Genomic DNA, 15,907 nt, shown 5'->3' with positions numbered 1-15,907 from the left:
GCGGGGGCAGGCGGTCCTCGCTCCCCCGAAGCAACTGCGCCACGCTCGGCGGCGCGCGGGCTGGGCTCGGGGACGGGGACCCCGAGGCTCCGGCGTCCCGGTGCCCTGACCGTCCCCCCCCGCCCCCCCGCCCCCCCGCCTCGGCGATTTGTCTGTTGCAGCTGGCAGGGGCCGCCTGAAGCGGGAGCAGCGCCTGGAGCAGGCGGGAGGAGCCGGCCCGGGGGACGGGCGGCGGGACAGCGGGACCCCGGCGGCGCGGCGCGCTTCGGGGCGCAGCGGCGGCCGCGGATCGAGCCCGGGGCGCGGCGAGAGGCGGCAGGAGCCGGCGGCCGCTCGGCATCATGCGGCGGGGAGGGCTGCTGGAGGTCGTCCTGGGATTTACCGTGCTCTTAGCGTCCTACACGAGCCACGGGGCGGACGCCAATTTGGAGGCTGGGAACGTGAAGGAGACCAGGGCCAGCCGGGCCAAGAGAAGAGGCGGCGGGGGACACGACGCGCTTAAAGGGTAACGGAACGCGCCGGCCCCTCCGGGGTGGGTCTCGCCTCGCCCTGCTGCCGCCGGCGGGGTCCGAGGGAGCGGACGGGCAGGGCCGCGTCTCCGCGCCTCCCGGATCTTGGACAGCGTCTCCCGGGGGCTCCCCAGAGGCTCGGGAGGTGTCCGGCCCTCGCCCCGCTCGGGGCAACCCACTCTGCTTCTGCTCGTTAAAGACTGCTGCCCCAGAGGGGATGTCATGGCTAAAAGGAATCTTGGGCCATTGTCGAGGCGGATTTTTGGAGGCGAGAAGGGCTCTTTGAGGAAGAAGGGGAGGAGCCCATTCCTTTCCCTTCAGACCAATTCCGGTTGCGTCCAGGGGAAAGTGCTGGTCTTGCGGGCACCTTTGCAGATGCCCCGTCGGGAAGGGAGCGCGCGAGGAAGGAATGTGATGACAGGCAGGCCGGGCGCACGCAGCCCTTGGCTCTCCTGGAGCTAGGCTCACGAAAATCGGGCTGAGTTTTCCGGCTGATACTGCCTTTCAGGTGTCCACACTGGAAGTAGAGCAGGGCACTTTTTATTATTATTATTTATTTATTAATGAGAGACACAGAGAGAGAGAGAGGCAGAGGCACAGGCAGAGGGAGAAGCAGGCTGCATAGAGGGAGCCCGACGCGGGACTCGAACCAGAGTCTCCAGGATCAGGCCCTGGGCCCAAGGCTGCGCTAAACCGCTGGGCCACCCGGGGCCGCAGAGCAGGGCAAATTTTTTGAGAACTTGGGTTCTTTGGGGTTGTAAACAGGTCCTCTTTTCATTGGGGCACTGATACTTCTGTGGCCGGCCTTAAAGGGATGTTTTTAACGAGTGGTGTAAGTGTTGTGTACATGCGACCAAGCATTTCGCTGGCTACTCAAGTCCCCATTACAGGAAATGTTTCAGCAGGAAATATTTACATCAGGCAGGTTGACTGTCTGAGCCCTGTCAGTTCCCTGAATTGAAGGAGGGTGGGAATACAGTTCCCTTAAAATTGTTCAGGTCGAAAGAAAAATCTGTCTTGGTGAGATTGTTGGAATTCGAGCCTCTATAGAAGCAGCAGGGTGAACTGTAAATGATCCATTTTATCTCCTTGGAGTAGTCTGTTAAATGACCCCAGACAGTGTGCGGCACACAGAGGTTTTCTGTTAAGTTCTCATGATTCTCATTGTTGATCCTTTTTGAATGATTCTGTAGCTTGATTATATGATCCTGAGTGACCAGGTGATGATGTCCAATCCGATATGTGGCTGAACATCTCCTTTATTTTTGTTGTTGTTGTTGCTGTGGGCTGTTTTGACATATATATATGGATATATACATATATATATATATCCATATATAAATATAGCCATATATATATGGCATAAAATTTATATTTTATATAATATTTTATATAATAGTTATATTGTTTGTATGGCCCAGGTACAGGAAGAAAATGTGTAGTAAACTGAATGGACCAGTTTTTGAGTCTTGGTCTAGACCTTGGAGGGACAAGGTGATTGTCAGGGCCAACCACTTGGGCTGCGGTAAAATATGCATGATTTTCTGGCCTCAGGAAGTAGTTATGATTAATTTAGTTCCATCTTGGCCTTTGTGGAAAATAAATCCAGGACTCCAGCAGTGTTGGAAAGGAAATTCCCTTATCATGTTAAGCCTGATTCTGATCAGGCGGCGGACCTTCACTGCTGTGTGCAAGGCCCATGCAGGCAAGTTCAACAGATGAACTAAAACTCTGATTTTCATATGTTCTTCAAAGGACCTGATTTAGTCAGCAGTGTTCTTTAAAAAAAAAAAAATATATATATATATATATATATATATATATATATATATATATTTCTGCTATATGTATTATCTTAATAGCTAAACTAGATGGCATTGCTCTTACAGAAAGAGAGGAAGTGAGGTTTAATTTTGTGGATGAAAGTCTGCAGGGAGACATTGGGCCCTGCCAGACATTTGTCTCATCTCTGTGCGCTATCACCAACCAGCGTTGTTTCCTCGGGAAGCACAACTCGATGTGAAAACAGAAACCAAGCTTTACTTTGTTGCTTAACAGAATGTCCCTAGTTTTACTCACACCAACACTTATTTCAAAGGTATTGCTTTTTTTTTTAGGATTATAGGGCAACATCTCTCTGTGTTCCTCATGGGTTTTGGTCACTAACATAGATGTTACTCTATTGCAAACTATTCATAAAGTCTTCCTAAAAATGTGTTATTAGTAGAATAGTAATTATGAGTGTGCCTCACTCTCACATTACCTGTAAGATTTCATGTATATATAAAGATATTAGAAATAATTATAATTAACATTTACAGTGTACTATATCATATACTAATATAATAATGAACCTTTATAATAAAAAGGGTTTCGTTTTTAGAATTCTATGTTACCTTATAAGGTTTTATATATATACATATACACACACACACACATATGTATATATATATGGGGGAGGTGAAAAATAATTTAAAAGGATATGTAATTAAAAAAATTCCCTCTTCCCTCTCAGGCACCATTTTTGTGTATAATTTTGTAGAACTATTATAGGCATCTATATGCATATACAAATATATATACATACATGTGTATGTATTTGGCTCGCATTTGTCCTATTTAATACATGCAATATGCTATACATACTGTTCTGAGCCTTGCTCACTTCCATGTATTTTTAGTGCATCTGTCTGTTAATTCATGTGGATGTACCTTGTGCATTCTCTTAGTATACGGAATCCCATACTGTGGCTAGAATAGTTCCTTAAGGTGGCTCTCTAGATTATATTAATTTTTTTGCCGCTCCCAAATTCTACACGCCTTTGTGTGCCCATGTGCAAATGTATATGTGGCACAAATGAATAAAAAGTACAATCTCTGGATGAAAGGTTTTCCCACAGATTTTTAAACAAGTAGCAATTTTGATTTTGAATTTGAGTAGCATTTACAAGGTATTCTCTCTGCTTATTGCCATTACAGCCTCACATGAATAAGTCTTTCAACCATGCCCTGCTGTATAAATCATCAGGAGAAGCAGTTGTGTGTAACGTTTTTCCAGTTATTGCTTAAAATCTCTATTTTTGCTAGTTAAAATGTTACCGGCTTCAAAACTAACCTCTTTGACTACAGCAAAAGCTGTTTACCATTTTGATGGCAATGCACAGTTCATGAAGTGAAAGTGATTTGTAACCCCAAGTCTGTCTGATGCCCAGTTGGTGGCAGCAACTTTCAGCACCTCACTAATATTTCCTCTAGTTAAAAGGTGCTCTAGATTCACCAGTGTCCACTGTGCCTGTGTCTCATCTCTTCCACAAATCGTGCCCTCTTGTCTTTCTCTGATGTGACAGGTGACTACAGAGTTTGCCTTGCTCTTCTTGGGATGTAAATTCCTTTCCTGTCAGCATCCCCGCTTCACAGACTAAGGACCTGCCTCATTTTTCCCTTTCTTGGAGTGTAGTCCTAGCTTGTCGTCTTCTCCTCCCATCCTGTTGCAGGTGTTTTTTTTTTTTTTTTTTTTCCCTTCCCACTGGGCAGCAGAAGCTGTTCCACAGTGGAAATTTAAGCATCTTCAAGTTTCTTCCCAGCTTTCACTGTGTTTTCTTAGACTAAATTGCCAATTTCTGTTTTTACAGGAAATCCTTTTTTTATGGAATGAGTGTGGTCCCCATTCACTCTGCAAAAATTGCATATTTCTCTATTTTGAAATGAGAATTTTGCAAGTTTCAAAAATATTTTCAAATAAGAAACGTATAGCAGTTTTCCTTTGCCAGAGCACTGCTTCGCATGTGTGAAATGACTTTATGACAAATCATAAAATCCTAGCTTTATTGTGAGAATTTCAGTTCACAAGACTTTTTCAGCTAAAGTCTTAACTTCTGTGATTAGGCAAAATGTGTGGGAGACAATTCAATTAAAAAAAAAAACACACAGCTCTACTTGAATAGCAGTAGTTAGGAACCATTTATTTAAGAGTGCCTTTTTGCTTTAGCTCTCAAATAAGGAAATATTGCAGTTTCCTGTCAAAGGGAAAAAAATTCTTTAGAGTGAAACCTCTTTTTCTCAAATCTCTGATAAGATGGATTGAGAATTTCTATCTTCGTTACCTCATTTATAAGTATATGAGACTAGATGTATCTCACACAATTTGTGCTCTTGTGCGTGATTTTCTTTTTGGTCTTTGTTTGTTTGTTTATTTTTTCCAGAGGTCTTGTTACCAGAAAAATACACATGGAACAGTTCGTACACAGGGTAGATTATGTGACGGCAAACTCCAAGGGATTAATTACACAGAAGTCTGTTATTAAAGAACTTTAGCAGGGAACACAGAAAAGTTCTGTAGACTTTATAAAGTCCATTTATTTTACAAAGATGACTTTAAGACTTCATCTGAAGTCAGGTAGGTTAATAATTAAATATGGGGAAAAGACTCCTGCAGTGGTATGGTTTGTGCTTGTGTTTATTGAAAAGATTAAGCTAAAATATTGCAATATAATTAAAAAAATATATTTTTAAAAAGATTTTATTTATTTGAGAGAGAGAGACACTGCACATGTACGTGCATGGGGGCCAGATTGGAGAAAGGGTAGAGGGAGAGGGAGAAGCAGACTCCTCGCTGAGCAAGGAGCCTGAGTTAGGGCTCCATTCCAGGACCCCAAGATCATGACCAGAGCGGAAGGCAGACACTTAACTGACTGAGCCACCCAGATGCCCCCTCTCTCCCATAAAGGATATTCTTAAATAGAAGTTCTTAACAATTCTACATTTTAAATGAGAAGATGGAGACAAAATATTTATTTATGTGACTCACATTGTAGCATTAAGACCTAGAGGCTATTTACAAAAATGCCTAAGTTGTTGATATCACAAATTAATTAAAACATACATCAGCCTATGGTGAGATGAGCTTGAGGCTGATGGAAATGGAAGTACGACATCCCTCCAAGCTTATTGGGAGTTTAAAGAATATCGAAACATTCCTTTGCTGTCTTGTGTAGCTGATGATTAAAAAGATTACAGTATTATGCCAATGACGCTTATCAAACAAAATACTGAACAGATTATTAGTGTATTTGCAGAGAGTTTGTTTGCTTTTTCTTTCAGTAAATCAGACAACCAATTTGTGAAGTTTAGCCTTTAAAATGAAAAAATAAGATTTTAAATATTTTCTTGAAATAGAAATAAACTGTATTAACAATTTCTTCACTTCTGGAAACTAACCCAACAAATGGGCCTATTCAAGCAACTTAGAATTTTGTTTTCCATGAAATTTTTTAAGAAAGCTGAAATTGATTAATATATCAGGCCTGAATTATATGGCAGGCATTGTTAAGGTTGATATTCATTCCCATTTGAGTCATGAATCCTATCAAAGCCATTTTAACACTAACTGATCATTAGATCAGTTTCAAAGAGTTCATTAATTCAGGAAGCCTTGATTGGATGCCAGCCTGAATTTAACTCTGTGGAATGCCAGAGACATCCAGCCGGCAGTCTGCAGGGGCTTCATATTTGGTAGGAGGATGAGATGCATCATGGGAACCAGGAGTCGATGGAAAGGCAGTGGATGGCATGGGACGTAGGATTAAGTAAGAACAAATAACAACAATAATTGTAACAGTGATAGGTGACTTTCGGATGACATTTATGTGTGCCAGGTCCTGCTCTCAGTGTTTTACATGTGGTAACTCTTGATACTCACCACAGCTCAATGGGGTGGTTCTTTTATTAGCTTTTACAGCTGTAAGAGCTAAGGTGCATAAAAGTTAAGTTTTAAGGACAAATTCGCAATATTAAATTTTCTTTCTCCATTAATTTTAGTTATGGTTTTGGTTTTTCATTCCACTGGACAAAAAATGCAGGACTAAGACTTTGGTAAAATTCCACTTAAAATTCCTAATATTCCTTCGTGCTAGTTCACACATCCCAAGTGTGGCTAATAATATTCTAATATTTGTCAAGTGAGAAACTTTCTCTAACATTTCTACAGAGACATTGAAAAAAACACAGAAGGAATTAGAGAATGCCAGAGTTGGTGGGGGCTTTGGATGGCACATATATTATATTTTAGTATTACACCTTGAACTTTTACTTGAAGGTGGAAGGTCACCAGCACAGGTATCCTCCTGCATTGCCCATTTCTCTGAGTGGAACTCTTTCCTCGTGATGTCATTCAGAATCTCTTGTTCTCATGTCCTGTGTGAAAAATGTCTCTTAGAATAGAATCGCAAGAGATGTTCGTCTTTTCAGGGGAAACTGGTATGTGTGTTAAGTTTTTACCAACATGACAAGTTATTTGATTCTTCCTGTTTCATTTTTTCCCTTGGCCACCTGTAAGCTCAGAGCCATTACTATCATGTAATTTTTACATTAAATTGCAGTAATAATGGTAAAGGTTAGCAAGCTCTGATATATCACTCAGTAATATACATTACATACATTAATTCATGTAATGTATAACTTCTCTATGAGGAGGATTATACCTACTTGCCCATTTAATACGTGAGGAGACTGGGGTGCAGAGTTTCAGTAATTCTTCTGGTGACGTAAACTAGTAAGAGTTGGGAAATCTGGTCTCATAGTTTCATTGCTCTTAACCAGTCTCTCTTACTGCTTCCCAATTATAATAAATCTTATACTTGGTAGGTTTCTTTCTTTCTCCCATACTCGTGATAGCTTCATTTCCTCAATCTTCCCCCATCACTACTGTGGGAGAGACTCAGTATCTATTGAAGGCAAATGCAGTCACGTGACAAGGGAAGCATCACACTGGGAATAGAATTCATCAGAAAAGACTTCAAAGTGAAAGTCTATCGGGGTTGGCAAACTGTGGACCAAGCTGCCTCTTTTTGTGAGATTTTATTGAAAAAAAAAAAAAAAAAAGGCAGAGTGGAGTAGTTGTGACAAAGCATGGCTGGCGAAACTAAACGATTTACAACTTGGCCCTTTACAGAAAAGAGTTTGCCAATGTCTGGTCTATGTGATAAATAAGTGACTATCTACTAGCACTGAGAACTTTTTGAAGATAGAGTTCACCTTTGTTTTCTTTATCACTGGGATATTGAGGAACTGGGCACATGATAAGTGCTCAATAGATGATTTTTAAAAATTTTTTTTCAATAGATGATTTTTGATTGACCAATATTGATTGACTGGGTAAGGTAAATAATATAAGTTACAGCTTGGAGGAAATATAGAAGAGAAGTAAGAGAGAATTTGACCAAAGAAAGCATAAAGTGAACAGTGTGAAGGCATTGAGGACACTGAGTACAGTTGGGCAGGGTTTGCACAAGTTCAAGGGGTACAGTTCATACATAGGGTGGCCTAGGAAGTGGTAGTGCCCCCTACAGTATGCAACTGTGTGTGGCTATCCACAGCGTGTGACACTGTCAGGGGTGGGGGAGGGACTAAAGGAAGCAGAACATTACTGTCTGTTGTGAAAGGTGAGCTAGAAAAGGATTCTAAAATGGGAACATTTTAGACCTTTGCTGTTCTGATGAAAGGTGTGTGGTTTAGAGGGTAGGGAGGCCAGAGGCAGGGAGATTGGGAGGCTAATAGAGGAGTCAGGGTGAGGGTGGATGATGGCCTGAGTGGTGAAGGGGGTGAAGAGGAGGTGCAAGTAGTGTTTCAGAAGTAACACAAGTAGTGCTTGATCACTTAGTTGGTCAAGAGGAGAGGCAAAGGGGAGAACACACCTAGGATGCCTCCACTTCCACGGATTGTAAACCTCATTATACCTAGAAACATTACAGCACTGTTCATGAGAAACTAAAGAGAAGTGAACCATTCCTAGTCCCTCTACTACAAGGAAACAAGCTATTTTCACTTGTGAGTGTTTTGATTTTCTTATTGCTACGTAACGAATTACCCCAAACTTAGTGGCTTAAAACAACAACAATTTTATTATTTCTTATGATTCTGCAGGCCAGGAATTTGGACAGGGCACAGTGGGGAATCTTGTCTCTGCTTCCCACAATGACTGATGGGGCTGGAGTGAGCAAGATGATTTCTACACGTGTATTTCTGGTTCCATGGACTGGTGCCTGCTGCCCTGTTTACTTTGGTGTGGTTAATCTAAATGGATGGACAGAGGAAGGGAATAAAGGAAGCAAAGAGCTACTTGTCAGGCTCTGCTGAGTGCTTTCCAGGTTTTAAAGCTCTCCTATACAGTCTCCTGCCTGGGCCTATCACTGGGGGTGGAGGCCCTGAGTGTGTCTTTCCAAATGGAGAGACTGAGTCCCAAGTATAGCTACCAGGCCTTGCACAGGGTAAGTGTCTATCCTGGCCAGCTCTTCCCCCCAGTCACGTGCTTTGAGCCCATACATTGACTACAGAACTGACTTGAATGGCTGAGGGCTAGCCGGAAGGGCTCAGGTGGGCTTATGTGTTATCAGCATTGGCAGGGTTCGTCAGCTCTCCTCCAGATGGTCTCAGGTAGTCTCCCTTGCCACGTGGCCTCCCCACACGACTCTCCAGCAGGAGAGCCACACTTTTACCATATACCTCAGGATCCCAAGAGCGCAAAAGTGGAGGCTACCAGACTTTCTCCAAACTTAGCCTAGAGTGGCATGGCCTGGAATTCCAGCAAGTCCCAGGCCATCCACATTCAAGAGCATGGACTTATAAACCCAACCTCTTGATGTGTGGAGCAGCATGTGTCTGCAGGGAGGGGAGGAATTTGGGGGGACATCTCTGGAGACTAGCTACCACAGTAAGGGATTAGGTTTTTGAGGAGGAGAATCAGATGTTTTAATCCTACCTTGATCCAGTTGGATTGATTTACTTCTTCATTGAAGATGCTGCTTTGTATTTTGCTTCTCTAACTTCAGGATGAAAAATGCCTACCCGCACAATGTGTCTTCATGATCTGTTAGATTAATGTTAAGGATATTGTTCCTAACTCATCCATAGTTGTCCATTTAAAGGACTCACATACTCCATGAATAATTTTAGTCCCTAATAAACTAGCAAATTTTGTTTTTTCAAAAATTAGAATTATGAAACTCATAACATGACCCTCCTTTTTCCTTTAGCTTCTAAGACAGGGACCAATTGAATGCACAATCACTTTCATTTAGTAACTTAAGTATCTGGTGTGTTTTGCCTTCCTTCTATGGAATTTTGCTTTCAATTTTTATTAATAGCTTCATATTTATATATCTGTTGGGTAATTTGCCTCAAAAACATTTTTGGGGGAGCCAGGGATTATAACTGATCAGTAAAAATAGATCCGCAATTGCCAATAGTCAATATTGTAGTGAACCGAACTCTTTGTTATTTTTGCTGTAAATAGAGTAGCCACATTGTTAATAGGATAAAACTGGATTCAGAATACCATCAAGGTTGGATTGTGGATCCAGTGCTCTATTAGCTCTATTATAACAAATCCTAGTTTTAAGTTCTTGTGACTTCACCAGTTTCTCAAGTGGCTTTTTTGTTGTTGAAATTATCACTGAGTCTATTTACTCAGCCCTTCAGAGCGGAAGGGAGAGAGGAAGATTCCCTATGTCCGCCATTCCAGCCAGAGATAGATTCCAGACGGCGAGCAGGCTCCGGGTTTGGAGAGTTGCTCCATTAGACAAGTGATTTGGTTCAGTGTTTTGAAGAGTTGTGAATTCCTAGATCATCAGTCATACTTACATTCAAATATAAGTATCCAAACACTGAAGCCCAAATATAGAACAACCATGTTATGATGTTGGTGTTGGGAGACAGAATTTATGGAGGCCCTATGGACACATTATGTTTCTTGTTAAGTTTGTGGTTTTGAACTGAAGTATAGGAATATCTCTATTAATCAAGGGACAGGGCTTTGTTTTGTTTTTCTGTTTCTTTCCCTTTTCCTCCTTGCTTTCCTCTTTTCCTTCTTTCTTATCAGCATTTCCTCCTCCTTTTTCTTCTTCTTCTTCATCATCATCATCATCTCATCTTCCTTTTCTTGCTTTTGTACTAACTTCAGAAGCTGAGCTATAGATAAAATAGGGATAATAGGAATATCAAATAAGAGTTAAAACATTAAGAAAAATAAATTCTAAGTAAAATGTTAAATTTTTATTTGGTAGTCTCAGGATGTTGCAGAAGAAAAGTGGAGGTAAGTAAGGATTTTGTTAGGAGAGGGAAGGAGAAAGATTAAAGGAGACAAGGGGAAAGAGTTGGGAGAAACTCCTAGACTGGAGAGTCTTACCAGCCATGGATCTGGGCCAGATGGAGCAGGTGGTGGGTTCAGACAGATAGGAATGACTACCCCCCACCCCAGGTGGCCTTTGGCTTTAATTAGCCTCTTCAGGGGACTGGGAGCTTCTGGAGGAATCAGGGCACATGAAATAAAGACATCTGGATTTCAGAAAAGATTCCTACAAAAACATTTAGAGAGATGCCCTGGAAAAGCAGGTTAATTTATCATACATGATGAGCCTATATATATGGTGCCATGTAAAGTTTGGTGCATCCCCTTCTTCCTATAGATAATGATTTATTGTCCACCATTTCTCCTACCCATTGGTACTGATTTATAAGATTGTGTAATCAGACCCGAATAGGTTGGTACCTTTATTGAATAACTTTTAAAGACTCTTATTTGAAAAAAAATTTTTTTGGATATATTATAATCATGACTCAGATCTTTCTTTATACTCAGAGCATCTATCTTTACAAAAATATTATAAATTAATGTTATAGTGGGACAGACTTCAGAAACTTATAGATGCTGAAACCAAGGCCCAGAGAAAGTTCATTAAAAATTGCTCGCTGTACTTGCTTTCTTCTCCCTTTCACACATGTGGAAGCGGAGTCACACAGTGACAAAAGACAATTTAAGTATAAGTGTGTGCTTGGGTACAAGATTATACCTCTTCTTTGTCTTCATGTCTTAGGAAGGGCGACTGGTATCTCTAAGTCCTCACTTGTGCTTCACATAAGCAAACCTCCCGCAGCATGTGGATGTGGACATTTGTCTTGTTCTTGTTTATTTAGCCTTAGGCAGTGCCATCAGTCTCTCAGTGATCAACCCTGTTGGGAAGCTGGGCACTAGGCTTTAACTCCTCAGCGACACACTGGTATCAGTGATGTCAGTCCATATTAGGTGAGGTTCAATAAGATGGGGCTTTCCAATAAGATGGAGGTAGTCACCAGTTAGAGTATTGGGAAGGGATGGGAGGACGAGAAGGAGAAATCTTCTCTGCGAATCTAAAGAGTAACATCCCCTCCTACCACCACCACCCTGCTCATACTTGTAATTGCCAATTCGAGTGCCAAACGTCCTGGGACAGGCCATGGCACTTCTAGGTACGTAAGCTCAGACTCTTATCTTGTCATTACCTGACTCAGTTATCCAAACTACTGATTTATACATTTAGATTCCATGTAAGAGGCATGCCAATGAAGAAAACAAAACTTAAGTTCTTATCTTTTCTTCCATATCCCTCTTCTAATAATTTTGTAGAACATCTGCCTAAACCAAGGGACAACTATTTATTCGGCATTAAGCGGACCTAATGTTTAACTTTCAAAGTGAACACCCCATCTCAAGTCTGTTGATATTATTATATTCTTTCCAGTGGTTCTAGGCAGAACTACATTAGGAGTATCTTTCTCTCCTTTGATGGGTGGGATTAATGTCCAAGGTGACGTGGACAAGTGCTTTACAAAGAAGGACTTGATATGCAGTGTTCAAGTTGACAAATAGTTTTTAATCTTTCATGGGCTGCTGCTGCTTCACACCCAGAGTTTAGGCCACTGAACTCAAGTTTGCAAATTTTATATCCCATTACCACCCTGTGAGCTCTGTATTCCCCAGGGCCACATAGTTGATGTTTTAGCTGGAATCTGAGAAAGTGTCTGAACATTTCCTGAAGAGTTGGCTAGGAGTGATTTGGCAGTTCAGTCATAAAAACCGGGAGCGAGTGGCTGGGGTATATGTTATAATTACCTCACACCGTTTCCTATTTGAGCCTGGTTGTGGGTAGCTGGGTACAGTGGTATTGCTTGTGAGACTATATTTTAAAGGACTGGGGAGTCATTTTCAATGAACACTAATGACCATTGGCCATGTTTTTAGGGAGGCTTGGAAGTGTGGACATAGACATGCCTAGAGGCAAATCCTGGCGTCACCACCTTCTAGGAAGGAACCTCAGACAAGTGGTTTGACTTGTTTGACTGTCAGTTTCTTCACTTGTAAAATGTGATTATAACACCCTTCTGGGTTTTCTAAGGAGATGATACATTTCAAGTTCCTGGTGTAGTGCCTGATGTGCTTAGCTACGGTGATGAGGATGATTATAATTCTGTTATGGATAAGGATAAAGAGGGCTAGAGTCATACAAAGAGGCAGGATTTTTATGACCAAACATTTAGCAAAACATTAGATAGCCATTAGTATCTGGAAACCGCAGTCTCAACTTTCTCATTTTGGAACTTATTATTTTCAGAAACAGAGGGAGCAAACTTGAACTTCAAACATTTAAAAAATATAATTTTAATGGAAACTCACTTTGTCTGTGGAAATCTGGTTATACCTAAAGACAATGTGCTGATAAGGTTTTAATTTTTAAATTTCCCCTTCCCTCAAATTGTGTCATATTTATTGGAAAATAAATTTACTGAGTGTGTGAGTTCTCATTAAACCACCCTGCCAGAGAAGGTATATCTTTTTACTGGTAGCTCTGGCAAAGTGGCCTTGCCTCCTTCCTGCCAGTCCCTTCTTTCGGCACCACTCCTGTCACTGTACCCAACACTGTGACCAAAGAAATGGGGCACTTGGGTGGCCAGGCCTGAGTCATGTGGAAAGGGTTTAAAGAAGTAGGAGGAGTGCTAGGTTGTTAAACACAGTATGTGCACCCAAATTGAGAAAACTCCCTTTCCATAGACCCAGAACTCCTTCAGCTCAGTCTGTCATTCCCATTCCCTCTGGGCGCTTTGTGGGCAGGCTATCTTATGTGATTTGGGGTGAAGCTGACACAGATTGGCCACCTCCGAGAAGAGCCATGGCCTTTGCTCTGCAACTGAGCATTCCCTTCCTTTGGCTTCACGCCGTGTAGCAATGTAATGCTCATTCAGTACAAAGGATTCTTACTTGTTGTTGTTTTCCTTCTGTGCCCAATTTCTCTGGAGAAATGGAAAATCTTCCTATTTTTTCATTTTCTTTTAATGATTCCCATTTTGATTCTAATGAGGGTTGACTTTTAAGAGATATTAAACTATTGGGCATCTGGGAAAGTGGAACAAAAACATACATTATCTTAATTTAGACAGTGCTTTGGTAGAGTTCCTATACCCTGCACCCTTACATACTAAACCCTAGTTAACTGGTTTGGCAATAAACCCGAGGAAGTTGCGGTTGCTTCATGTTCATTCACAGGCTATAAAAATAAGAGTGCCTTAAATAAGGAATGGCTTAAACAGACAATAATTATTTTTCTGTTTGTCATTAAAAATGTTCAGATTACCTAATCTCTCTCTCATTTCTTTGGGGTAAGTCACACCATCACCAATACAATCAAAGTTTATAAAAAAACAAAAATATGAAAACAAATGAACAACCAACCAGGTACTTTCTCTAACTTCCCATAAAAGAAATAAACCCTAAATAATGAAATAAACTTTTCTTTTTAAACTTTTGAAGACCTTTCAGGAATTTAACAAGAATATGCAAGTCGTCGTCGTCTTCGTCTTCTTCTTCTGCTTCTTCTTCTTCTTCTTCTCCTTCTCCTCCTCCTCCTCCTCCTCCTCCTCCTTCTCCTTCTTCTCCTTCTTCTCCTTCTTCTCCTTTCTTCCCTCCTCCTCCTCTTCCTCCTCCTCCTCCTCCTCAATTATTACTCTTTTTTTGTTCAGCAATTCTGACTTTGTGTAGATATTTTTGAACATCTGACAATTCTAGACAATGGAGCCTAAAATGTTTTTTTTTCTTATTTTTGAGGGTTTTAATAATATTATTTGCTTATTTATTTGAGAGAGAGTGAGAGCAAATGCATAGGAGCAGGGGGGAGGGGCAGAGAGAGAAGGAGAAGCAGATGTCCTGCTGAGCAGGGAGCCCAGATGCTGCTGGATCCCAGGACTCCCAGATTATGGCCTTAGTCAACGGCAGAAATTAACCAACTGACCACACAGGTGCCCCTAGATAACAGAGTCTAATTGGACCTTGGACTGACTCCTCTGCTCATTTGCGTTTTGGGCCCTCCTTGAAAATAGGTTTTTTTTAACACACATTCTCACGTTTTGAGGAGTCAGAAAACATATAGGATACCTTGCTAAATGATTTTCTTCTTCTGTTTCATATTTCCCATAACTATAAGAATTCTTCTGCTTGTGAACAGAAAAGCCAACATTTAGCCCCGTGATGGATGAGATGCAAAATAAGCCCTTTTCCCTCAAACTCATCTTTTGTTGAGTGATGAGTTTATGTTGGTCATAAGGAAAAACAAGGTGTACTTACGAAAATGGATCATGTCAAAAAGTAATTGTGATGCTCAAGGAAACCCATCCCCTGGGACTAACAAGCTTAGTTATTTGCAGGGGTGTGGTTAAGTCCTTTGTTTTTGGATTCCTTGTCTAATGAACATTAATTAACCTTCTTTAGTAGCTGCATAGAAACATTTTAGTTAGTTCTGCTTGTTTAAGATGGGAAACATTTTGGGATTGGACTGTTACTATTTCCAAATGGGGATCCCCATCCCACTCAAGAATGTTAAGTTGCAAAACAGATAAAAAGTGGGCCTTCAAATGAATGAAAACAGAAAGCAACATGTGTTGTCATGGTAGCATATAGGAGAGGATGGCTACCAGAATGAGCTAGGCCACATGCTGCCTCAGAGTTGTTATTTTAACTTTTTAATATGGAGAATTTCAAATATACATGAAACTAGCAAGAATCTTGCCATGCAGACTGTCCAGGTTTAGCCCTTACCAATTAATAGTCAATCTTATTTCATCCACTTCTTTCTCTTGCCACAGATTATTTCAAAGTAAACCCATGAGAAACTGTTTCATTTGTTGTGAACATCTCAATATGCACCTCTAAAAGATAAGGGCTTTTGAAGAAACATAAAATACAATACCACTATTGTTATTATTATTCTTTAAAGATTTATTTATTCATGAGAGATAGAGAGGGAGATCTCTCTGCAGAGACATAGGCAGAGGGAGAAGCAGACTCTTTGCAGGAGCCCAATACAGGACTCGATCCCAGATCCTGGGATCATGACCTGAGCTGAATGCAGCTGCCCCACGCTGAGCCAACCACTCGTCCCACAATACCACTATTACACTGAAAATTAGCATTAGCTTTTTTAATATCCTCAACTATCCAGGCAACATCATTTCCTTCTTAGAGGTTGTCACTATGTTGAAGTTTTGTGCTGGCATTGAGACCCCAGGCTGCTTAATTATAGCTTGCAACAGGAATACTG

General features: G+C 41.2%; 1 protein-coding gene across 3 annotated transcripts in view; it reads left to right on the top strand.

Moving 5' to 3' along the window:
• Positions 1-204: 204 nt before the first annotated feature.
• FBN1 (fibrillin 1) overlaps positions 205-15,907 on the top strand; it is a 222,963-nt gene continuing 207,260 nt past the window's right edge. Inside the window, exon 1 of one of the 3 annotated variants that reach the window (XM_072808371.1) lies at positions 205-505. In XM_072808371.1, coding sequence (XP_072664472.1) covers positions 342-505 — 164 coding nt within the window. In that variant the 5' untranslated portion in view covers positions 205-341. The remainder of the gene's footprint in view (positions 506-15,907) is intronic. The other 2 variants (XM_072808373.1, XM_072808372.1) reach the window with 2 other exon arrangements.

This window comes from Canis lupus, chromosome 32 (genome assembly GCF_048164855.1).
Source record: "Canis lupus baileyi chromosome 32, mCanLup2.hap1, whole genome shotgun sequence".
Lineage (NCBI taxonomy): Eukaryota > Metazoa > Chordata > Mammalia > Carnivora > Canidae > Canis > Canis lupus.
The sequence above is the reverse complement of the archived record's forward strand: the minus strand, read 5'-3'. Positions and strand labels throughout refer to the sequence as shown.